At 38.5% G+C, this 24,809-nt stretch overlaps 3 protein-coding genes and 2 long non-coding RNA genes across 12 annotated transcripts; 3 read left to right on the top strand and 2 right to left on the bottom strand.

The window, feature by feature from the left end:
• Positions 1 to 1,378: 1,378 nt before the first annotated feature.
• On the top strand, positions 1,379 to 3,261 carry LOC144210814 (uncharacterized). Its single transcript, XR_013329466.1, has 3 exons — positions 1,379 to 1,421; positions 2,454 to 2,531; positions 2,621 to 3,261. It is a non-coding gene; the product is annotated as an uncharacterized LOC144210814 (long non-coding RNA).
• Positions 3,262 to 3,661: 400 nt separating this feature from the next.
• Positions 3,662 to 6,482, bottom strand: LOC144211053 (uncharacterized). 5 transcript variants are annotated; one of them, XR_013329513.1, is made up of 6 exons: positions 6,359 to 6,482; positions 4,498 to 6,179; positions 4,280 to 4,359; positions 4,129 to 4,216; positions 3,906 to 4,073; positions 3,662 to 3,850 (listed from the first exon to the last, which is right to left on the bottom strand). It is a non-coding gene; the product is annotated as an uncharacterized LOC144211053 (long non-coding RNA). The 5 variants fall into 5 exon arrangements; XR_013329514.1 differs by having other exon boundaries at positions 3,662 to 3,829; XR_013329511.1 differs by having other exon boundaries at positions 3,662 to 4,073; positions 4,498 to 4,760; positions 6,086 to 6,179.
• Positions 6,483 to 6,900: 418 nt separating this feature from the next.
• ttll11 (tubulin tyrosine ligase-like family, member 11) lies at positions 6,901 to 14,511 on the bottom strand. Its single transcript, XM_077737095.1, has 10 exons — positions 13,726 to 14,511; positions 12,795 to 12,894; positions 12,595 to 12,728; positions 11,644 to 11,937; positions 11,065 to 11,349; positions 10,329 to 10,424; positions 10,149 to 10,261; positions 9,293 to 9,517; positions 9,121 to 9,227; positions 6,901 to 8,053 (listed from the first exon to the last, which is right to left on the bottom strand). Exons 1-10 carry the CDS (start codon positions 14,104 to 14,106, stop codon positions 7,758 to 7,760), a joined length of 2,031 nt encoding a protein of 676 aa, XP_077593221.1. The 5' UTR covers positions 14,107 to 14,511; the 3' UTR covers positions 6,901 to 7,757.
• ppp1r26 (protein phosphatase 1, regulatory subunit 26) lies at positions 13,770 to 20,849 on the top strand. Of its 4 annotated transcripts, XM_077737094.1 has the most exons (4): positions 13,770 to 14,155; positions 15,241 to 15,404; positions 16,550 to 16,858; positions 16,934 to 20,849. In XM_077737094.1, exons 3-4 carry the CDS (start codon positions 16,621 to 16,623, stop codon positions 19,387 to 19,389), a joined length of 2,694 nt encoding a protein of 897 aa, XP_077593220.1. In that variant the 5' UTR covers positions 13,770 to 14,155; positions 15,241 to 15,404; positions 16,550 to 16,620; the 3' UTR covers positions 19,390 to 20,849. The 4 variants fall into 4 exon arrangements, with proteins under 4 accessions (XP_077593220.1, XP_077593218.1, XP_077593217.1 ...); XM_077737092.1 differs by having other exon boundaries at positions 13,771 to 14,155; positions 15,245 to 15,404; positions 16,550 to 20,849; XM_077737091.1 differs by having other exon boundaries at positions 13,771 to 14,155; positions 16,550 to 20,849.
• A 1,800-nt stretch (positions 20,850 to 22,649) lies between these two features.
• mrps2 (mitochondrial ribosomal protein S2) lies at positions 22,650 to 23,838 on the top strand. The gene is made up of 4 exons (XM_077737556.1): positions 22,650 to 22,759; positions 22,874 to 22,963; positions 23,082 to 23,202; positions 23,280 to 23,838. Exons 1-4 carry the CDS (start codon positions 22,735 to 22,737, stop codon positions 23,824 to 23,826), a joined length of 783 nt encoding a protein of 260 aa, XP_077593682.1. The 5' UTR covers positions 22,650 to 22,734; the 3' UTR covers positions 23,827 to 23,838.
• Positions 23,839 to 24,809: the final 971 nt, after the last annotated feature.

Raw genomic sequence — 24,809 nt, 5'->3', positions numbered from 1 at the left:
GACCTGTAGCGTCTGCCAGATGGAAGCAACTGGAACAGGCCGTGTCCAGGGTGGTATGGGTCTCCAACAATGGACCCGGCTCTTCTGAGGTATCGGGGGTTGGCAATGTCTTCTAGCGATGGCAGAGAGCAGCCGACGATCTTCTGGGCAGTGTTTATCACTCTCTGTATGGCTTTTTTGTCTGCTGTCGTGCTTCCGGTATACCACACTGTGATGCCGTAAGTCAGGATGCTCTCCACAGTGGCTCTGTAGAAGGTTGCCAGAAGCTTGGTGTCCAACTTGTCCCTTCTCAGTACCCTGAGGAAGTGGAGTCGTTTCTGGGCCTTCTTCACTAACACTGTGGTGTTTGTGGACCAGGAGAGCCTATCCGTGACGTGGACTCCCAGGAATTTGAACGATTGGACCCTGTCTACACATACTCCGTTAATGAGGAGTGGGGCCAGGTCTGTGCTGCGCTTGCGAAAGTCCAAGATTATTTCTTTAGTCTTTCAGTGTAAGATTGTTCGCCGAGCACCAAGAAGACAGTTTGTCAACCTCGTCTCTGTAAGCTGACTCATCCCCGCCAGAGATGAGTCCGATCACAGTGGTGTCATCGGCGAATTTGATGATAGAGTTTGACTGGTGGGCTGGTGTGCAGTCGTATGTGTACAGGGAGTACAGGAGAGGACTCAGTACACAGCCTTGTGGTGAGCCTGTGTTTAGTGTGATGGAGGAAGAGAGGTGTGGACCCATTCTGACCGTTTGTGGTCGACCAGTCAAGAAGTTCTTTATCCAGCAGCAGATTGAAGAGGATAGTCCAAGGTGGTAGAGTTTGTCCTTCAGGATGTCCGGCTTGATGGTGTTGAAGGCTGAGCTATAGTCTATGAAAAGCATCCTCACATAGTTCCCCTGGTGCTCCAGGTGGCTCAGTGCTGTGTGAAGAGCCACGGCGATAGCATTCCAGTCTCACAGTCTCTAATGAACCTGAAACTGATAAAAGAGTCTACGATAATAAAAATCCTTGATCATTATGTAAAAAAAAAAGAACACAGAGTTATTGTTGGGTTTCTTTTTTAATAAATTATATCTAAACCACCACCAGATAACTTGTTTTTCTTTCCTGCATAGGAAAATGGATTTTATCATCCTGATAAAGCTTTGGTTATCAGGGAGTTTTAGATGTAAGTATTTTTGATTGGTATTTTTATTGATGTATAGGGGAATTCCATAGATGAGCAGCAAGATCCTCACTTTACTGTATGAGCGTGGTAATTGAAAAATTACGCCACGCCACAGGAGGGCAGTAGTTGTTGGCTGCAACAACAAAAAAACAGCTATTGTGCGTAGGCCAACCAGCTGTTAAATTTGGCACATGCGCGGTACCTCATTCTTTCAGGAAGCCATTTCTCTTCCGGCGGTCTAGACAAGTGCATCCGAACGAGGTAAGTTCTCTTGCGTTTTACGGTCATAAGTGCGTTTTATCACGCCATCGTGAGACTTATTAGTAATCGATTGAGCCCAAAACGCCGGTTGATCTGTTACTTTAATGCCAGCTTCAACACACCGTCGACAATTGAAGTTTGAGATCCTTTTCCTATCCAGATGTGTGCCGCATCTGACTAGCTATTTTAGCATTAGTGACACGACGACACTTTTCATTTGGCTTTAACCGTATTGTCCGTTTTCCGTCCATTATTCCGTCGTGTAGAAATACTTTTAATCTAATCAAACTAAGTCGAGATGTCAATGTAAGTATAGTTAGTTTGATGGTTAGATGACATCCAGTGGCACGACTTGTGTTGTATGTAAACAGATTTCACACTTGACTTTATTGATGCAAAATAGTTATGTCAACTTTCTTATAACTGTTATCGCTACTGTGTATATTTAATCGCCTTATCTGTACTAAACTCCTCAATTTTTAATTGTTCTGATTTCACTCTAAACATTATTGATGCAAAAATAGTTACGTCTACTTTCTTCTAACTGTTATTGCTACTGTGTATATGTAATCACTTTGTCTGATAAAGGGAGAAAAAAAAAGCACAACACGTCGCACTAACTTATTTTCATTTATTGGCTTGATCGTATATTACTAAGTTTTTTTGTCAGATTCATCAACATGAGTATAGTTAGTTTGATGGGTAGATGCTCTCCTAAATTACATCCAGTGGTACAACTAATGTTGGATGTAAAGATAGATTCCACCACGAGTGTCATTTCCAATTTGTAATTGTGCTGATTTCACACTATAAAAAATATTGACACAAAAATGGTTACGTCAACTTTCTTCTAACTGTTATTGCTACTGTGTATATTTAATAGCCTTGTCTGAAAAGGGAAAAGAATAGCATGTAGCAGTCACTAACTTATTTTCATTCATTATCTTGATTGTATATTATTAAGTTTGTTGTAAGATTTCTCCATTTTGCAACTCCCAACTAGTTTGGTTAAATCAAGTTCTCTCTTTTTAGCATCCGGATGCAGCTCTTCCAGAGTGCCCAGAACACACGCCCTCAAGGTTAAAGGAGAGGAGATTGGGCCAGATCAAGGTAAAATAAATTCAAAAGAAAACATTAAGCCTTTTTGGTGAATCTTGATTCTCTATATTAAGTTTTGTTTTCTTCTTTGTACACCTCAGGTCCATGTCACTTGTGACTTATCTGCACTTCAGAGATGACTGGCAGGCTTCTCAAAGGTTAACATATTTGTTTATTGCAAAGTATCCAAGTCTTCATCCAAACTAAATAAAAGCTTTAAATATTATAATCTTGTGGAACTCCATGATGTGATATCTGATCTTTATGGTGAGGTTTCACTGAACATAAGTTGGTGTTGTGACCTCTTATATAGGTAAAGTCCACAAGGATATTATTAAAGATTAGAAACTTCATTTGTTAAGGTAGATTTTTCTCAAGTACAAGACTAGTGTTTATTCTTTCTTCCAAGTGTTTACTCCCCTTGGTTTTAAAAAAAAAATAAAATCCTAAATATATATAGTTTCTCCAGCTTTATAAAAAATATATATTCTAAGTGTTAACTGCTCCAACTTTCTTTTAAAATAGGGTTTATTTCTTCAACTATTAAAAAAATGTTAAATTCCCCTTGGTTTTAAAAAAAAATAAATCCTAAATATATTATTTCTCCAGCTGTTTTAAAAAAAATCTAAATGTTTATTGCTCCAACTTTTTAAAAAAATATTATTTATGCCCCCAACTTTTAAAGAAAATATATGCTAAATATATATACCCCTGTTTTTGGATATTCAATTTATTCCCCCAGCTTTTTAAAAAAAATATTCTAAGTGTTTATTGCCCTTTTTTTTGTTCATTTTTTTTTCTAAGTGTTTGTTGCCCTTTTTTTTGTTCATTTTTTTTCTAAGTGTTTATTGCCCTTTTTTTTGTTCATTTTTTTTTTAAGTGTTTATTGCCCTTTTTTTTGTTCATTTTTTTTTCGTTCATTTTTTTTCTAAGTGTTTGTTGCCCTTTTTTTTGTTCATTTTTTTTTCTAAGTGTTTATTGCCCTTTTTTTTGTTCATTTTTTTTTCTAAGTGTTTATTGCCCTTTTTTTGTTCATTTAATTTTTCTAAGTGTTTTTTCCAAATTTAAAATGTTTACTTGTAAATAAAATATTTTAACTTTGATTGTGACTTGCATCTTTTGTTAAAGACAAAACACATGCATACATTTAAAAGCTTTTATTTTGAAAAACTTGAGCAAAATGAAGTAATTCCTCCAGTCACCAGCAGGAAATACAGGAAATAAAAGCTCCAGCTTTTATTTTGAAAAAGTTTGTAGATTGGTTCCCGTTGTTGGTCCAGCATCGTAAAAAATCGAATCTTCTCCACCCCCTGGTGGAGAAGATTCGAAAACTGAAAAGGGGGGGGTAGTACACAGTTAGTTCAAAAAACAATGAGAAGGGCTCACCTTTTATTTTGAAAAACTTGAAGTAGTTCCTCCTGTCACCAGCAGGAAATCCAGAAGATAAAAGCTCCAGCTTTTATTTTGAAAAAGTTTGTAGATTGGTTCCCGTTGTTGGTCCAGCATCGTAAAAAATCGAATCTTCTCCACCCCCTGGTGGAGAAGATTCGAAAACTGAAAAGGGGGGGGTAGTACACAGTTACTTCAAAAACCAATGAGAAGGGCTCACCTTTTATTTTGAAAAACTTTGTAGATTGGTTCCCGTTGGTGCTCCAGCATCGTAAAAAATCGAATCTTCTCCACCCCCTGGTGGAATTCTGGAAAACAAAAAAAGGGGTTAAGGCACAAAGTTAGTTAAAAAACCAATGAGAAGGGCTTACCTTTTATTTTGAAAAATGTCAGACTGGTTTGCAGAGAAAAAAATTTAGGCGTCTGAGGCTATCTGTTCAATGGTGGAATTCTGTAAAACAAGAGAGGGTCAATATATCAAGTTTAGGACAACTTTTATTTTGAAAAATGCATAGATCAGTGCTGGCTATTACACCAACACCAATCTATGCATTTTTCAAAAGGAAAGACCTTGCATGTGAGGTTTTACCTGACTTGGGTGGAATTCTCCAAATTCAGGTTAAACCTCACTTGCAAATGGTTGACTAAAAAATATATTCACAAGGTCTTACCTTTTATCTTGAAAAAAAATACATAGATCAGTGCTGGATGTTACACCAGAATTAATCTACATTTTTTTTTTTTCAAAATAAAAGGCAAGACCTTGCAAATGTTTTTTTAACTTAACCATTTGCAAGTGAGATTTTACCAGAATCAGGGAGTGGTGTAGTCCATCTCAACTTGGGTGGAATTCTGGAAACAAAAAAAGGGTCAATATACAGTTAAGTAAAAAAAACATTTGCAAGGTCTCAACTTTTATCTTGAAAAAATGCATAGATCAGTGCTGGATGTTACACCAGAATCAATCTATACATTCGCAAGGAAGGTTTTACCAGAAATGGGGAAATCTTTTATTTTGAAAAAAAATAAAACATTTGGGGCTACATACTTTTGCCTTGAGTTTTTCAGTCAATCATTTAAAATCTATTCATTCTTAAAAAATAATTATCTTAAAATGCTTGTTTTTCTCTTCTTACACCAAGAAAAAAAGTTATTTTACCATACGCGAGTCAAAAATGACCCCTGCACTATGGTTGAATAAATGCCTCACTTATATTTTGTCAAAACCACATTTAAAGTTAAAAGATCCAAGCCCTGAGGTCTTTAAGAAAGTTAATGGGGTAAAAGTACATGATTGTTTTAATCCATCAAATATTAGCAGTTCCACTACATGGCAGATGATTTATTTAAATTCAGAAAAATGTGAAAAGCTACTTCTCTATTTGCCACTATAGTATTTATTTTAAAAATTAAATTCAATATGCATAAACCTACTTTAAATTTTTCCTTTATGGCAACATGTCTGGTCTACATTAACCATGAAAATTAAGGGATTACCATTTAGCCTAGAGGTCTTTGAGAAAGTTAAGGGGCTAAAATTATATAATTTATTTAAGTGCTCAGTGCCACTGCATGGCAGACTACTTTTTTAAAATGTGAAAAGCCACATTGAAACTCAAGCAGAAGGTACTCTTCACTTGCCACTATAGTATGTTTTTTAAATTAAATTCAATAGGGATGACCCTAATTTAATTTTTTCCTTTATAGCAGCCATGTCTTTTATACATTAACCACGATAATCGAGGGATTACTGTTTAACCCTGAGGTCTTAAAGAAAATTAAGGGGCTAAAATTATATTATTTATTTAAGTGCCTAGTGCCACTACATGGCATATTACTTTTTTAAAATCAGAAAAATGTGAAAAGCTACCCCACTTGCCACTATAGTATTTTTTCAATTAAATTCAATTGGGTTGACCCTACTTTACAGTTTTTCCATTTATCACGGTCCGCGATAATCGAGGGATTGCTGTTAATTCCTTTCGCATCCACTAATGCATTTGTGTGGGTGACTTACCCACAGATTTTTGCAATTAAAAAACGCAAAGTCATTTAGTGATTTCATTCAAAATTTGAATGCATCATGATGAAAAGCGAGCCAATTGCGCAAATCCTTGAATACTGAAAGCTGAAGTTTAAATATTAAACGGAGAAAATCGGAACTATTCAAAAAATACCCCCTTTGTTATGGCGTCGACCAGTTGATCCTTTCTGGTCGTTTCGGCCACATTCTTGATGTTTCCCCAGTAGTCGGTGGTACTCGTTGAGGGACTGAAACACACAAAGGAATGATTAGTTTTAAAAGGAAGAGCGATCGGCAACGCAATGCAGCCAATTTGTTTGCAAACATTTTGCTGTCATGGCTGCATCACGCTAACGGAGCATGCTACCGTCAACGATCACTCATAAGATGAGAACCGGGGCTTCGAAATCCCCAAACGACGACATACAACATATGCAGCAACGTCTTGTGAGAAGTTTGTCAGCCATTCTTCGTCATATTGTCAGCTCTGAGCAGCTCTGCAGTGCACGCCCGTGCAGTCTCAATCGCCATTTTGCTGGATGACATCGACTATTTGAACTCTAACCTCGGCCACGCCTATTAAACATAGACAAACACAAAATAGAAATTGTTTTCATAATAACGTGCATTAGTCAGTGTGTGTATGTAAAAGATTATATTCCGAACTGCCTTCGGCATAGGTGTTGAAACGTTTTATCCAAGGAAATTGGGTGAAACACTTTTTGGACAAAATGCTTCATCCACCACTGAATACTTATACACTTAAACACTTAGGCATTTTAACTTATTCTTTTTAACTGAATATTTGGAAAATCTTTATCTTTATCTATACCGTGACTCCCTCTTGTGGCCACATTGTGAACTACAACTCAAATGACAAGCATATAGCAGAGGAACAAAGTAATCCAAATATATAAACATTCTACACCAAGTAAGACACTTAGCGTGGACAAATCAAATGGACAAACATAAATTCCTGGAGCATCTTTATTCTGCCACAAATAAAAGCCAGTAGTTCTGAAACAGGACCTTGAATATATTTTTTTTGTGTCGAAACTTGTCAAAAATCTAAGTGTCATTTTGCAGAAACAACAAAACAATAGAAGCTAATTTGACTATGTTAGGTTTAAGCAGACAGAAATGGAAAGTGGGTAAAGACATAGCATCGACAGGGCTTGGTTAGTAGAGAAGAACGTGAGGGTGAAAAGCAATGGATTGGGTGGACGGGTTTTAAAATATGAAAGACATTCTTTAGCATATAAGTGAAACAATGGAAATACACACTGGTTCTGCTTAATATACCACATTTATTACTTTGGAATTGATTAATAGAAAGAGCGGGGCAAGGCCACTCGCATCGCTGTCATTAGAAAAGGGAGAAAGAACAAAAAAAACACAAAAAAACAGACATTGCACATTTTTATAAACCAATTGCATGCATTTCTGTGCAAATAAGTCTTTGTGCAAAATTATTATTGAAAAAGTTCCTGAACGCATCACAGAAGTAGGCAAACGTTTGACCTTTAAGTTAAAATAACCAAAATTAACTTAATAAACAACGCTTGTGCATTTAACCCTACTGCACTTTTTCTAATTAAATTGAAATAAAATAAATATAACTACTTAAAATATTGTGTTAAAAAAACAACCTATGTACACCTCTACACAAAATATGTAAACAATTAAAATTGTGTACTTTCAATAAATTATCCAATTTAAAAACAGCAAATATTAGCAATGCTTACAATTTCGTGAAATATTAGACAATCCTCCCCCGTTAATCATGTGTGCATGCTGTTGCCAGGCAGAAATCAAGGCGGCACCGATTAATTATCGGCGTCTCGTGAGCGAGGTTCGAACCCTCGGCCTTCTCGGCTCGAGGCACGTCGCTGTGGGGGGAATCCGGGGTGCCGGAAGCGAGTACCTATCTTGGGCGCCCCTCCGCGGGATACGGCTCGACCGCAGCTTAGCGAGCGGCGCTCTTCGAGCGCTAACGGTGGCGTTTCCAACTGCGCCTCGCAAGCATCCAGGAGGGAAACTGTCTGTTCGCGGGCCGTCTGGGACTTGAACCTGCGGGCCGCCAGGTAAAAGAAGGCCTCCACAAAAGCCTGCAAGCCCATGCCTAAAAAAAGGGGGAAAAAAGACAAACAAATATTGAGTGTGCATAACATAAATATCGAGTGTGCATAACATAGTGCTAATGAAAAAATATATGGTTAAAAAGGGCTCCTATATATTTATCTTCTTGATTTCAAACTACTTTCTTCCGTAATAATAAGTTATTTTTTAGTTTTGAAGTATTTCTACTTCATTCCCTTCAGCTGTCGCTTATTTTCCTGAAACCAAAAGAGCTTTTCTTCTATTCTCTTCTTGCATTTTCCATGAGTTTTTTCTGTCGACAGCTTTTTTTTTTTCCTCTTTCTTCTTTAGCAAAACTGCCTTCGACTTTGTGCTCATTATCGGCAAGAAGAAGCGTGCTCCTTCTTTGAAAAGACCATGAAAGGTGATCCTTTCATCATTTTGGGGATTGAGCAGACTGTGAGGAAGCACAACTTGGAAGGGCACCAACGTGCTTCATCACAAGCTCAAATTTTAAATCCGCCCCCGTCTAACATAAAAAACATCTTTTGGATTACAGTAAGAATCCTTAGAATAGATTTCCAATATATTTATTTACACTACTGAAAGAAACTTTGAAAAACAATGTCTCATACAGCAAGAAAACTCAAATATAATAAGAACAAATAACCAACTATTTCGGAACACAATTGGTTTGCAAACTTATTTTGTGTTGCACAACTAACTTGCAAAAATAACAGTATTCTTTTAGGGGATTTGTTAAAACCACCATATTACTAATAACTCATTATAGTAATCCTCAAATATTGCAGTTAATGTAGACTAAACATGTTCGCAATAATTGAAAAATTGCCTATTTAAAAAATAAAATACATTTAAAAAAAATATCCTAAGAAGAAGAGTGGCTTCCGCTTACAAGTTCACATTTTTATGAACTTAAAAAAGAAATAAAAACGTTTTTTAAAGTATTTAATAGCAAAAAAAAAAATGTTAAGTCGTAAATTGGCCATAAGTGAAATTGCACTAATCGAGGGATTACTGTAATATTGGGATTGCTTAGTTCAAATTGCGGGAATCATACCATGTAACTCACTTGCCCCGCCCACTTACCAGCTTCCCTCGAATCAGGCAAAGCTCCAGACCAGCGTCGTGTGATGTCAATGTAGAGGATGTCCACGGATGCCATAGTGAAGTTGCTGCTACTCAACTTGCAGTTTCTGCACCCAAAAAGTCCTCATTGTTAAATTACGTTTCTCATATATTGACCAATCTTTTCCCATACCTGATGAAGGTTCGAAAGGCAGTGGGCCCCAGGCGCATGTTCCCCTTGACGCCGAGAAAACGGACGAAGAGAGCTGCGATGCGCTCCACCACACGAAGGTAGTTGAACTGCCGACTGTACTTGGGGTACACTTGCTTGAGGCATGGCGAGGGCATGGCGTCGGGGTGAATCCTCAACGCCGTGTCACCTGCAGCCTCCTCCGTGGCCAAAGACTTTCGCTGGGAACTTTTCAATGCATGGACATATTAATATCTATATATATTTCAAATAGGAACTTGTGATAGGAAAAAACTGAAATATTTGTTTATAGGGACTCCCTTGAAACAATTGACTTTTTTTGCAGAAAACAAACAGAACTATTTGCAGAATTTTTGTTATATTTACTAAAAAAATTAACAAATTTAGTAAAAAAAAGTGGTAGGGAATTATTTTAAGGTAAGTAGTGTTTTTTCAACACAGTATTTTTTTTATGTTCTACACTAGTTTTTGTATATCATTTTGGTGTCTATAATAATTCTAAATTGTCTTAACAACAGCAGAACTTATTAAAGCATAATTCCAAAATGTTATGTAAGTATCACCTATACTAAGTAAGAATTTTTAGTAAATGTGTCTTAAGTTTAAGTACATATATACCAAACCACAAAATGTAACATTTCGATTTAGGCTAACTGAAATTTTGCTCCAAACATTGAATAATTCAAGTTAGCACAAATTCGGCGCACCTTTTTACAGTGTATTTTTACCTTTTTACAGTGTATTTTTACAAGAGAGAAACAACTAGGTCAAAGAAAACCTCCTTTTTTGAAATTCTCCATCAACACACACAAAAAAGTTAATGGTGGCCAGTACTTACAAGGGCGCTCTCTTTCCTCTGGGATCCATTAAGCGTAGAGTATCCCTAATCACTCCTACTTTGACCTCCTCATCCACTGGACTGGGAACGCATTCAAACACGCCTGGCGAAACCTGGAGCGAAAACAAGGGTATTGAAAAATTCACCAAAAAAGTCACTCGACAACATCACTCGTCATACTTCCTGCTCGTGTTCGATGCGCATGCTGGGGTTGGCGTTGACCTCCAGGAGAATGGGCTTTAGATTCTTCATCAGGAGGATATCAAAACCTAAAATCTGTAAACAGACACGAAAATGCCATTGGTTGGATTTGTTACAGCTAGCAAACACATGGTTTAAATTGAAGGATTTTAGTTTTTTTTGTGGAACAAGGCTGCCGCCCAGTGGTTCTTTTGACATGCTAGAATTTATCTAGTATACTTTTTGGGTGATGGGGGACGTAGGGATATTCAAGTCACTATTTTTACCAGATAAAAACAATTTTAAAAATATTTTCTTGCCTTCCCCAATAAGAATTTTAAGGAAAAAGTATCCTTAAATAACCTTACTCATTGTAACAATTCTAAGGAAAAAAAAATAAATTTATACAGTAATCCCTCAATTATTGCGATTTTTTTCTGCTGTTATTTTTATTTTTTATTGTAAAAATCAATGTTAAAACTTGTAAGCAGAATCTACTCTTACAACTAGGACTTAAAGTATTTTTTTAACTATTTTTTTTTTAATTAAGTATGACCCTACTTCACATTTTTTTTTTAATTATCACGGCCAAGTCTTGCATACAATAACCGCGATATTTGAGGGATTACTGAATATATTTTTTGTAATTTTTATTTATTTTTGCTATTTCCAAACGAAATAAATAATATCTCACTTGTGTGTATTTGTATTATTTCTCAATATGACAAAAAAAAACCTGAAAACAGGAGGGTCCGGGCTTCCCAGGTGGTATGTCAGCCTGGTAGTAAACTTTAAGTTGAGGCACCACGGCGACCACAGTCTTGATGACCAGGGCGATGATGTCCGACCAAACCCTCTTGATGTCCACACCTTTGTCGGCCAGCCGGCGCAAAACACTGGAAAGGGTGCGCTTACTCCCCGTGCTCTGGCTTTCCGAGTGCACAAAGTTGACACTGTGCACGTTGAGTGAGTAGTTGGTCAAGTGCATGAACACTTGGCCCAGGTTCTTCTGGCTTGGCTCCTGGGGCACAAAAACATGCACGATTAACTATTATATTTCTTAATTCATTCCTTTTTACTTGACTTTGTACTTTATACTTTTTACTATAATGATGAGTGATAAGTATGTTAATACTTTAGTCCTTTTTTTCTGTTTATGTTTCATATGTACTGTTAACGGATGCACTTTTTTATATGTATCGTATCTTGTGCTGACCTGGGACCCATCTGTCAAATTTTTAAAGTCAATGTGGCCCCCTGGCCCAAAGGTTTACCCACTAATATCTTTATTTCAAGGCTGGAAAATGGCACCCACCTGGTAGGGCTCAGTGCAGAAGCGTGTCAAGCCTTCCTTGGCGATGTAAATCTCCAACGGATCCAGAGACTTGAGTAGCACGTAAAGACGGATGTCAAATTTGAGCTTGTCGACCAGGAGCGGCTTGTGGATGTACTCTTGGACAACTGCCTGTCGGATGGGTGAGCCAATCAGCGGTGACTTCAGCTCAGCAGGGTCGCGGATGAGGTAGATGCCTTCGCCTTGAGAGCCGCCGTCGGGTTTCACGATAAATGTTGGGTGGAGCGTGGCGTCGCTCTCTTTCACAGCACGAATCTGTCAGGGCGATAATGGAAATAAATAGGCGTTCTACATTCAGCAAAATGTACATACTTTTTTACCTATATCAGCTTTAAATTAAGATGATGTTCCCATCATTCTAAATGGTTGTGTTAAAATATTTAAAAATCCTGAGTTCTGTAGGGGAATCTGTTTTGTTAAAAAAATGTAATTAAATTTAAAAAAAAATAGAATAAAGTTGTTGTAAAGTCTATTAAAAATGAAAAATATTTTTTTCAAATGAGAAATACTTTTGCAGAAATACTTTAATTGAAAACTATAAGGTTGAGTTATGAAAAATAATTTTAAAAAAGTCTTTATTCCCTGACACCCAAGTTGAACATAGAAAAAAAATATCAAATTGTATCTGTTTCAAAAGCAGTAATTTTTAAAAATATTTGGTTTTCCAGACTACCTCTCCCTAAATTTGATACATTTCAGCCATTTAATTTTGTTCATGCTGAAATAAGACTAATTCCCTAAGAAAAACCCAAACTCAAATATTATATGTTACTACTTTAATTTCAGTAAAACCAAATGACATAACAATGTCCTTTGAAAATACCTGCGATACTATGTTTTTTTCAGGCATTTTTTGAAGACAGCAGCAAAATTAAAGAAATACCTCCATTCAGGTACGTCCTTTATACCCACCTGGGCAGAGAACTGTTGGTACTCATCAGGCAGAATCCACGACCGCGGGTAAAAGTCATACTCGACAGGGAACAGCTCTTGCATGATACGCACTGCCCGGCTCAGGTTTGCCTTCCGTGACATTTCCAGCATTCCTGTCAAGTGAGCAAGCATTAAAATGGACATCCACTCAATTGTAGGGGGACCACCATTGAGAGTACCTGGGAACTTGTTGACCTGGCCAGATGTGATGTTCTCATTGTCATGGAAGGAAACGCCGAGCCAGTAGATGTCACATGGGGCTCGTCTTGCTGTGGGAATCTGCAAGTAAGAATGAAGCATCAATGTGTTAACTTGTAGCATTTGAGGGATAATCTTGATTAACTGTAGCTAAGACATGTTACGTTGCAGTAAAAGCTGTCAAAGTGACACTAAGTGGAGGTTTTAAAAGGTCATTCCATCACAAGGAGACATTATTTTGTTAGCATGTCATTTAAAAGAAAAAAGACCAAAAAAGGAGAGCATTTTTTTCAATGTAAAATAAAATGGAGAGTATTTTTTTGTTCCATTCATCTTGATTTAAGTTATTTAAATGGTATAACTTCCTGTTGTCATGCCAGCAAGTTAACACAACTGCCTAAAAGAGGATTTACAGGTGATTGGATTAGACAGGTTTAATCTTATCATCATCTTTAGAAAGGTGCCATATGCCCCCCTGGAAACAATTTCAGGACCATGGCCAGCTCCGCATCTGTTTGAATGAGAAGGTGGACAGCGACGTGGAAAAAAAGGGGAATATCTATTGTTCTACCAATGAGAGTACATCCACACTGACAATTTTGGATTATGCAGGAAGAAGAGACTCAATTAGCAACCTCGTAAATGTTTAATAACACGTAGCTGTTGGGTTACACCTACCCCATGTTAATAATAAAGGGCTGGCACTGAAGTTTATCTCAATAGGTACTACCATTGAATGCTATTCATACAGTACTATAGAGTAATATTGTGTAACTATATCATTAATTTAAATTTCAAATCTGATGTTTGTAGTTGAATTATATTCATTTAAGTTTAAAAAACAAATGAACTAAGGTAACCCAACTTATTAGGGGTGTCTTGATCAAAACACTGTACTTTTAATCGTCCAACCTCTTTCCATTTTAGCTGTTTAATGCTGATCTTGAGCCCCTCCAGGGATGTTTTAGCTTTGGATATGTCCACCGTCACCGGCCTCCTCTTCTTGGTGAGTTTTTCTCCATCCTCCTGGCCCTGAACGCCACTCGAGTAGTTCCCATTTGCTTCCCACTTGACCCCCATCACTTGCCCAATGCTTTTAACGACGATCTGTTGTTGTACACCCCCCAGTTGAGTTATATTTGCACCCGTCCCTATAGTGCGGCATTCGAAGGCAGGAACCCCGGAATCATCCAGCAAAACCGGAGAAAGGGGTACAAGACATCTGTCGTTGTCTTCCGTGCATTCGACATCAGGCGGACGCACCGTTCCGCTTCCGCCGCAACAGTCGCTCATGATGCCTGATGCCGCCTGACTGGAAGCTGCAGTATCATCAACACGTCCGGTAACCCGACACTGCCGGATCGCGAAGTCTCCCGCATTGCTGTCTGTTTTGGGGCGGTTGTAAATCAATTTTGGGGGTTGATGGGGGGGTCAGCTAAGTGCCCAACAGTCCCGATGCATCTTCCGGCTCGTTATTATGCTAGCATTCTAACAATTTAGTTGATAAAGTTCCATATGGGACACTTGTCGGGGAATCTGGAGGTCGAGGTAAGCCTGGATGGCTACCGAGAGGTCCAGTATATAGATGGATGCTCACATTACCGGCATCGGCCTATGTTCCGTCGCGATTAGAAGGAGAGATCATCGTGGACTGGTCTGGCAGATGATAGCTGTTAGCCTGTTAGCCACCCAGCTTCCATAGAGCCGGGGGAGGGGGCTGTGTTGCGTTCAGGGTTCCTTGTAAATGTTGGAGCATCTTTGCAGGCAAATTTATCTGCAAGTAACTTAAAATTTGAACTATTTGGGGAAGTTATGGATATTTTCCTAGTTTGGGTACACTTTTTTTCTTTTAATCTCCCTCTATAGATTCCTTGATCGTGTTTTTATTATTAATAACACTGTTATTCACTATAGATTGTGCATCCAAATTTGACATTACTACTATATTCATTGAAATCATTCTCATTGTTGCATTGCAACACTAAACATAGTATTTAAATGCAATTATTGGGTGCACATTATTTGGGTCAGTGTCCACACTCCATTGTGAAATTAATTGGACTAAAACATTATTAGCCAATAATAATAATAACCATATAAACTATCAGTGTATGAGATAAGTTTAAAATACTACAGTGGGTTCATTATGTAATTATATATATTTAATATATTTCTAATTAGTCAAAATATGCCTTGATTCACCTGTAACCCATACCTTACTATAAAATATAATGATCTGAAGATACAACTTTTCATTGAAACTGTCAAAAAGTATAAGCATAAGGCATGATCTAGTTTAAAATAAGTTCTCAAAACAGTGAATTGGAGAAAACAGATCTTTAATGTGTTTCTGAATGTAATAAAAAAGTGAAATAAATGACATGGACATATTTGAAATGGGTCCTTTCGGCTGTGGTAACTCGCCAGGCAGGCAGCAACCGCCTTTAAGGGAGCTTCTCCACCCGCCCGGCAGTCGACAGCGCAAGCCCGCAATCGAGCTCCAAAGACGGCCACTTGAAACCCAACCACCGCTGTGTTCTTTCCCGGAGCTCACTAATGCGCACTCTTCGCATTTCTTCTATTTGCAATCGGTAAGTTGTTTTGACCTCGCCATCGCGGTTGTTTTTGTAAATGCACCAAGCCTGGTAAGTCCAGGATCTGGGGCGTCAATACAAAGGCTTTCTTAGCCGGAGAAAATGCCGGGGCTGCGGCATCGGGGAGGCCGCTATCCCGCCTTTCTCCTTGCCGTCTTCCTCCCCCCACCTTCCAGCTATGCCGATCTTCCACACCGCCAGACATAAGCATTCTCCCCTTTAGCCGTATAGTTTAGTCAGTAACGTGGTTTTGACGATGCATATCGTCATTGTCGGATAACTATGCTGCACGCCGAGAAACATGGTTGCGGTACGGCGTCTCGTAGCTCCTCCACGCCGAGCAACCGAGCCCTCAACACCGCTAGAGTGTGACGAGGAGAGCGAGGGTTGCTCTGTATCAAAACGTCCGGGTTTCTGAGCATGAAACACCGTAAAAGACGTATAAATATACTCTGGGGGGAACTTTCTAGCAAGTGGGAAGTAAAGTTGGGAAGATTATCGGATGGATTTTGCACGATTTGTCATGTTTTTTCACCGGGAGACTTGAGCGAGCTATGCCCGAATCGTGGACGTGGTTTCCGGCCGCATTTGCAGGGTTGTAGCTGGTCGTGAATTGCATCAAAATCGGGCCTATTTTTACCTAATTTTCACTGGTTGGAGTTGAGTAGTCATGGAATAGAGGGTTTTGATGTTAATTGTGTGGTTTTGTGGGTGATTTTTACGGGATCGATGTTCTTTGGAAAGCCCACTCATGGTGCATATATGCCGGCTTCCTAAAGGTGGGTTCTGGCCTGGGTGAGTAGTGGACATCCATATTGGAAATGATTCTTCTGCAAATCAGGAGCTACACATGAAAAAATAATAATAACATATACAGATCTTTTTCCATGGAAGGTGATTCAGTATTTCTTTATTTCAGAATATATTCCAGAATTAAATACATATATATCATACCCCCACCCCCCAAAAACAAGTTCAATCTGGATTTAAATAGATATTTTTATTATATAGTAATTGATGGTTGTTCAATATATTACAATGAATGAAAAATATGAATCAGTGACCAACTTAATTGACAATGATGTTGATTTTTTTGATGTTTAATGTTTTCAATTTTGTCTGTTATTTTTATTTCTTCAAAGGAGGAACAATGTGATCCCGACGGAGGCAGGTGTACTCCACAAGGTCCTCTCCTTCACCTCATTTAAGTAGAATGTACTTGATGAACGCACCCACTGTTGCAGCGCCTCACACAGAGTGGAGAACATGCGGACCACCTGGGGGCTGTAGCATTCCCATTTGCTTCAATGACTCGGACGCAGAGCTGTCAGGCCGCAATTCTTCTATCTCAAACAAGGTCCAGATGATCATTGATAGCCTAAGGACCAGTCAGTCCTCATTAGAGATGGACGACAATGTGTCTCAGAGGCAAGATGGTCCTCCCCAGACCTGTAAGGCAGTGGGCGAACCGCTAACCACAGACAAGTCTAAGACAAAAAAATGTTCCACTTGTGTTCCTTTTAAAGATGGAGACCAGTCCAGTGATACTGATGACTCTGTGGACCAAGGAATTGAGGAAGCCATCCTTGAATATCTGAAGGAGAAGGACGGCCACAAACGTAAGAAAGAAGCTTATGTTCAGTCATCCAAGCAAAACGTTAGTGAAAGGAAATCAGAAAGCCAAGCTTTCTCCATCATGAGAAGCCATTGTCCTCAGAGCGTCATTCAAGCACCCCCAGCAACTGTACCAGTGAAAAAGTACATCAAACACAAAGCCTCGCTTCAGGAAGAAAATGTCCGGAACTCCGAGTTGGCGCGCCTCATGATGATGAACCAGACGACCAACACTATGAACGCAAACCCTCGACCATGCAAGATGGAGGACCGTTCCAACGACTCCAGCAGTGATGATGGCATCGAAGAAGCCATCCAGATATACCAGCTGGAGAGGTTTGAGGAGCAAACCAGGGGAGAGACTTTCAAACCACTCGCCTCGGTGGAGGAGTCCGACTCCTCCAGCGATGACGGCATCGAAGAGGCCATTCGCCACTATCAGCTTGAGCAACTCCGTGGGAAGACTGTACGCAAACCACGATATAAGTCTGCATCAAATTCATCCACAACAACGGGAGTTCCATACCCCAAAAGAACCACACTCAAAAAAGACAAGAAACGACCTGAAAAGACAGTGCTACCAACTCTACCAACGCAACCACCCCCTCCACCAACTCCCACTCTTTTCCAAGCATCCCTAAATGTTAACCAAAGAAGCCAAGGAAATGAGTCTCTCTTATTTAGAGTTGAAGGGTTTACTGACCAGCCTGCTAAAATCCTTCCGAAAGCCAACACCACCGCTGAGCTCATGTGCGCTGAAGCCATTCTGGACATCTCCAAAACAGTCATGCCTGAAGCCTTTACATCCCATCTGGACTTCAGTTCCCACAGTTGCAGCCCAGTTGGACCCACACAGCCATCTGCAATTGTGGAGGAGAATGGCGATGTTAGCTCAGTTGACAGTGAAGAAGGGATTGAACAAGAGATTATGAAATTTCTTGAGCAAAAGGCACAAAAACTCAAAAGTACCACAGAAGAATCCAGCACACCAATGACAACAAACAAATCCAGTCAAAAGAAACCTTCCAGGTTGTCCTTAACGCAGAAACGTAAACATAAAGCCAACATGAGTTCCAGCCTAAACGAGACGGATATGTCTACCGAAAATCTTAAGACACAAACCCCACCGATGGTCTCGCTAAAATCACATCTCAAGACCGAACAAAGCGGAGACAAAAGCAGCTCGCTGGACAGCGACGAGGATCTGGACACGGCCATTAAAGCCCTCCTCAAGACCAAGAATAAACCCAAGAGATTGACAAAGTCTGTTCGCGATTCCAGAAAGCGCCAAATGGAAGAAGCGGAATCATCACGAGGCCCACTCAAAAAGGCAAAACCCCTTCCTTTATCCAAGCCAACTGCTTTACGAAAGTCCCACAAGAAAAATAGCGTCTCAAAACACACACCACCACCTTTCAAAAAGACATTAAATTCAGTTACCAGTAAAACTCAGGTGAAAACCCCAGACACTCAGCCCAGAAGTGGTTACTATATAAAAGAAGACACCAGTTCAGTGGACAGTGACGACAGCATCGAACTGGAGATCCGGAAGTTCCTTGCCCAGAGAGCTGAAAAGATTCCATACCCCACACCCAACAATACAGAAGAATCTGGCAACATCGCCCCTTCTGTCGATTGTACCCCATCGCCAGGTGACATTAAAGAGGAAAATCAGCTGGCTGAAATTCCAATAGAAACTGTCAGTCCTTCAAGTCAACCTCAGGACCAAGCCTCAACAACATCACCCAAGACCTCAACCATCCCTTCAGGTAGTCCGCAATGGTTCTCCACCCCCAGAACGCCAGTCTGGCCTGCTCGATCCGAGCAAAAATTATCCACCCCCGGCACCCCCATCACCGAACAAACCAAGAATCCTCCAGCCTTGGATCAGTCCATTAAGTGGCGACAGAGTTTCGGACTTCCCATCATCGACCCCATAACCTTATTTCGCATTAACTCCTCCAAAACAACCCTAACCCAAGCCTCTCCATCACCTAAAAACAACATCGAGCTCAAACCATCCCCTCCAGTCAATCTTTGGTCTTCCGCCAGACCGGTACTGTCTTTGGACAATACTACCCCAAAGCCCCCATTGGCTAACCCGGCTCCAAACCCTTTCTCGGTCGAGGTTCCTGCTAATCAGGGTGCAGCTAGCACGGTACACATGCCACCAGACAAGAGTGTCTTTGTCGAATTGGAGTCAGGTCGGACCAATCACGTCCAAGTCCAGAGCAGGCAAAGCGATGAGGGAAAGGCCAGTACAGACCAGGACAGAGACGATAGAGACGTACCACTAGAAGGAGCTGTGGAGGTGTTTGTAGACGAGTCTCAGGGTGGGAGTCCAGAGAAGAAGATGAGCACTTTTTAAGTACCCCCCACCCCTCTATTTAGCCCATGGTGTCCCACACAGTATCATGATCTGTGTCCCTTATTAGTTTATCGTTTAAATTTGATCACAGGGATGTTTTTTTTTTTGGGAAATGTGCTGACTATAGTAATTATGTCTGTGTTTTGTGCCATGAAATTATATAAAAGAGCAATAGAGCATCTTAAGCAAGGTGTCATTGTGTCTAGAGATGAATATGAGGAATATTATTTCTATTTTATGGTGTCATCTACACAATTAATCTATATCATGTTACTAAAATCAATCAGCTTTTTTAAACAAACTATACCAACCATATTTTTATGGGCTCGGGTGAAAATAACTTTAAAAAAAGGAAGCTTGGGACTTTTTATTTTATTTATCCTGGGGGTATGGTATACTATTTTTTGGGGTCATGTCTGGCTTTGTTGTTAAGTGGTATCTATAACACTAAAAGTGTACCATTTAAAATGAATTGATGGTCTAAAATTAATTAAGAGACATTTGGTTTAAACTGCAGGGTATCTATCACCAACATAAAGGCAAATATTTGCTTGTATATACAAAAAAAATATTCTGACTTTAATCCATACAATTGACCAGTTTCTTGACATTTCTGTCTTATTTCTGTACAAAATTTTACGTCATTTTTGCTAAGACGTAACTGCAGGTCTTCTGTTCATCCATTTTTTTTTGTCTAAGACATAATTGATTCCATTGAGTCATTTTCTTTTTGACAAATTCAATGATTTTGACCCCTGGAATGAAATGATGGGACATGCCATTAATTCTTTTCATTTTTCAGTACCAGCTTTTCTTGTCTTTTCTTGACTTCACCAGAAAAAAAATCATGAACAAATTCCAGGATGCCTACAAATTTTCAAGACGTGCGTCAATAATGTTCAAGGCCACGCAATCAACTTCAACACTTATATTTCTTGACTCTTGCTTCTTATCAGCCAACTGCAAACATTCACATTCAGGAAAACCCACAGCAACCATTTTGTGTCTTATTCCTTGACATAATCAACTATATCTAGCACACAAAAAAACTTCTTTAGCACCTGATACATTTATCCCAAACTCCTCCTTCTTTCTAGCCACCAACAAAGATATTCTTATGCTATGACATATCTGTGGAGCTTGTTTCTTTTTACCCACTTTATGGCATAAATATGTATAATTCCTTTCTTTTCAACACTGTCCTTCCAATCCACTTTAATGTCATTTTCTTTGCTTACTGTCTTTTCCTCCTGTGTACAAAAACAAAACAAAAAAACAACAAGGCTATTTATTTTGTTTATTAACAACGAAAAACAAAAATGAACATGCTGTGCATTACCAGTGATGTAAATATTTTGTAAGAATATTTAGTTCTTTTGTTTCCAAAGTCCATTTTGTTGAGTTTTTGCTGTGTCTCTCTCTCTCTTTCTCTCTGTAATAAAGCGCAATCTAAGCAACAAGTTGTTTTCTATTTCTGATATTTTTATTTCTGACGATCTTTGGAAGGGTTACAGTTAATGTTCCCTATAAACAGTGCAATTCCGCACTATTCTCGTCTTCTTTGCGCAGCAGCAATCATATGGCGCGCAGTAAATAAAATCCAAACTTTTTTGTATGTTTTATTTTTTTTATTTACCTGTCCACTTTTATGTTTTTAGTGTTTTACATGAAAAATTAGAAGGAAACATTGACATGCACCTGCTTATAGCAGGTATGATGATACAGGTGTGCCCATGGCGAGCAATGATGATGTCACTCACTGTTACTAAGTGCACTCAGGGAGTTTGTCTTTCTGCCCAGACCAATGAAAAATTATTGGGAACATTGGTTACAGTGAGATCGAACAGGTGACTTTGACGTGTTGTGCCTCGTTCGTGCAGGTCCATGTTGAGCTCCATCGACCCTGGCTTTGCATTACATCCATACATCGCTCTTTCCACGGCGGACCGCAGCCACTTGTTCCACAGCAGATCCATGAAAGAGGTATCCACCCTTTTTAAAAAGAAAAAAGTTGATTTACTTGACACCAAGCAGTCATAACATGTTCCAGGTTTCACCAAAATATCCATTTCTGCTCTAATATTATCATCATTATACAAAAAGACCTTTTTCTTGTCTTTCTATGGTGTTTTTATTATAAAAATTGCTAAAATACTCCAGAAAAAGCCCAACTTGTTGACTTTGATGGCAACTAAAAAGCTAATTTTAATTGACCATGAAACAAAGTTGAAAAAATAGACATGTAAGAAAGCCTCACATCATCATAATGCAATTTTAAATAAATCCAACATTTTTTTTTTTTTGGTTTTGCCTTATAACAGTTTTAATAAGAAGTGATTTGTCAAGATAATTTTCAAAATTAAATGCAACATTTTCAGGAATTGCACAACTGCACATCCTTGGATTTTCATCCAAGTGCAATGCATTGGTACTATAATATTGTTAAATATCAAATTGATATTTGGACTGTACCCAATAAAATGTACTATTTAAACACTGATTTATTTGCAGGCAAATATGATGAGGCCAGGCAGTAAAAGAAAGCTTCAGTTTGTTCCTCCACGCAGGTATGCTATTCATGTGGGAATCATTAATGGCTTCTTGATGCTAATCATCTTATCTTTTTTTTACAGGAACCATGATTAAAGTGGAACCTGCACCCTTATCTGTTAAATACATCCTACTGAATATTGGATCAACAAGTTTGGTGTCCTTTCCAGTTGACTGTCAATGTTTACACATATGTACTATTACCTCATGTGAGATGACAGTTTTCCTTTTCAGTTCATTGCCAATTTCCTGGTGATAATGTGACCTTTGTATTCAAGTTGCTGCTGTTTTGATGCACTTTATGTTTGCTGTGTAGTTTTTGAACTGTTACATTTTTGTCTTGGTTTCTATATAACTGGTTATATAAAAAAAAAAAGCAAATTTCTGACCAAAATGTTGAAAAGATTTCATTGAAATAGAGCTTGACAAATGAAAATAGTAAAATATACATATACATTATTATATAGTCAGATAATACAGTTATCTATAATAATAGACAGTTTAATATTTTTAATTACTGTATATGATATTCCAAATTCGAGTATATGAGCCAAAATGTACATAAGAAAATTATGAATTCACTCATCTTAGTAACATTAATCCTCATAAAACTCCCAGAGTTAATACAAATATAAATAACAGTGAAAAGAAAGATTTTCAAAGAAAATAGGGTGACATGTCCACCCAAATCCTGCTGTGGCCAGTAGTGAGCTAACAATAGGGAGTTCTTCTCCAAGAAGAAGACAAAAAAACAACGCATGCGCGTTGCACTGACCTTCTGATTTCCCAGCAAGCATGACGACCCGTGCTTTACCAAGAGGTACAGTATTAATGTATATTTAGTGATAGCAAATAAGATCAATGCTTCGTTTAAGTAACTGGCGTCACAAATAGACTTGTAATAGTTTGGAATGCTAAAGATCTTTAATTTCAGGGCTATGGGCGCTTCTAAGGCATCAAAATTCTCATTATTCCACGGCAGTGTCAATCAAATCGCCCCCACTACTAAGCGATCAAGCCACTGGTACGTGAACTCAACACAATATTTTTCCCTTACAAAGTTCCTGTCATGATTTACCAGCGTTGTTTTGTTGTCATGTGCTCTACAAAAAGTTAATTTCTGCACAATATTATTTTTACAGCCGGAATTATGAAGGCTCCTCTGCAGAAACCTGACTTTTTCAATGTATCTGAGCTATTTACAACCAAAGATCTATTTGATGCCAGAGTGCATCTTGGTCACAAAAAAGGATGCAGGCACAGGTCAGTTAACCAAAATATATATGTATATAAATAAATCCTGAAATGTCAGATTTATTGAATTATATTGTGCATCTCAGGTTGATGGTTCCCTACTTGTATGGATGTCGATTAGATCAAGATGTCTTGGATTTGGACCAGACCGCAGAGCACCTGCGTCTGGCTCTAAACTTCACGGCCCACGTTGCCTATCGCCATGGCGTCATCCTCTTTGTCAGCCGACGCCGTCAATTCTCCCACTTGGTGGAAACCACGGCGCAGGAATGTGGCGAATATGCCCACACGCGGTATTGGCAAGGCGGGTTGCTCACCAATGCCCACGTTCAGTATGGCGCCGGCGTGCGTTTACCCGACCTCCTGATTTTCCTGAGCACGCTCAACAATGTGTTTCGCACACACGTGGCGCTGCGTGATGCCGCCAAGATGAACATCCCCACAGTGGGGGTGGTGGACTCTAATTGCAACCCCAGTTTGGTTACTTACCCAATACCTGGCAATGATGACACGCCCGTTGCCATGGAGCTTTACTGTCGCCTTTTTAAGATGGCCATCGGGCGTGGGAAAGACAAAAGGAGGCAAATGGAGCTGCTACATGGTCTCACTGAGCCCAACTTGGCTAGCCCTTGATTGTATTGAAATTGTTTTCTTTTTTATTTTCTGTATATAATAAATAATAAATGTTTTTTTTTCAAATCCACTGTGTTTTGGATTCATTATTCATGTGCATTTTTTTATGGTTATTTTGTATTAAATTGTATACTGAAGAATAATAAATGTAAGAAATAATGTGACAATTTGCATATTACATATATATATATATATATATATATATATATATATATATATATATATATATATATATATATATATATATATATATATATATATATATATATATATATATATATATATATATATATATATATATATATATATATATATATATATATATATATATTTATGCACATTGGAATATTGATGATACATTTTACTCTGTTTAGATTCAAATATGTTCACCCATTTTACTGTAAACAACTTTTTAAAATTTAAATCAAATTTCAAGAATCAAATCTTAATCTGTCATAAGTGTAATGTGTACTATGAAATTTCATTGCAGCTTTTGGCCCATACAAGGAGACAAAAGACAGTCAAATTTAAAAAGAAAAATATATGCTCCTATAAATACATAAATACAGTACTTCAAAAAACATTGCTGTACTGAGTAGAGAAAACCAAAAGGCTGCACATTTGAATGTTATGTTAATATTGCATGATATATATTGCTATGTGAATGATGTATTATTGCAGGAATGTTAGTAGTTTGTATGGTGAGGTCAAAGGAGGTCAAATGTCTGATGCCACAATCCACCATGCTGGATTGACCAAACATGCAAAGTCTTATGTTTTGTTGCTGTTGTCCTCTAACAGAAGCTGAGAGTCCAAATTTTGTTTGGAGTATCTTCAGGGCCTTCTTTGCCAGGAATTTCTGGAGATCAACAATAACTACTGGTGTTCAAGTTGTGATCAGTGCAGTATTTTGGTAAGTACAAGATGTCTCTGGTGAGTCTCATTTTCAGATATGATGCTGTCATTTGCATATTCAATAATGT

Source organism: Stigmatopora nigra, chromosome 17 (assembly GCF_051989575.1).
Source record: "Stigmatopora nigra isolate UIUO_SnigA chromosome 17, RoL_Snig_1.1, whole genome shotgun sequence".
Taxonomy (NCBI): Eukaryota; Metazoa; Chordata; class Actinopteri; order Syngnathiformes; family Syngnathidae; genus Stigmatopora; species Stigmatopora nigra.
This window is presented reverse-complemented; position numbering and strand designations above follow the sequence as displayed.

Coding starts and splice junctions, on each gene's coding strand:
- ppp1r26 (XM_077737092.1), top strand. CDS start 16,621: ATGTACTTGATGAACGCACCCACTGTTGCAGCGCCTCACACAGAGTGG.
- ttll11 (XM_077737095.1), bottom strand. CDS start 14,106: ATGAGCGACTGTTGCGGCGGAAGCGGAACGGTGCGTCCGCCTGATGTC. Junction 12,729..12,794: donor CCAGGTCAACAAGTTCCCAG/GTACTCTCAATG, acceptor CTCACTTGACAG/GAATGCTGGAAATGTCACGG. Junction 9,518..10,148: donor AGAGGAAAGAGAGCGCCCTT/GTAAGTACTGGC, acceptor TGCATTGAAAAG/TTCCCAGCGAAAGTCTTTGG.
- mrps2 (XM_077737556.1), top strand. CDS start 22,735: ATGACGACCCGTGCTTTACCAAGAG. Junction 22,964..23,081: donor ACTAAGCGATCAAGCCACTG/GTACGTGAACTC, acceptor TTATTTTTACAG/CCGGAATTATGAAGGCTCCT. Junction 23,203..23,279: donor AAAAAAGGATGCAGGCACAG/GTCAGTTAACCA, acceptor TGTGCATCTCAG/GTTGATGGTTCCCTACTTGT.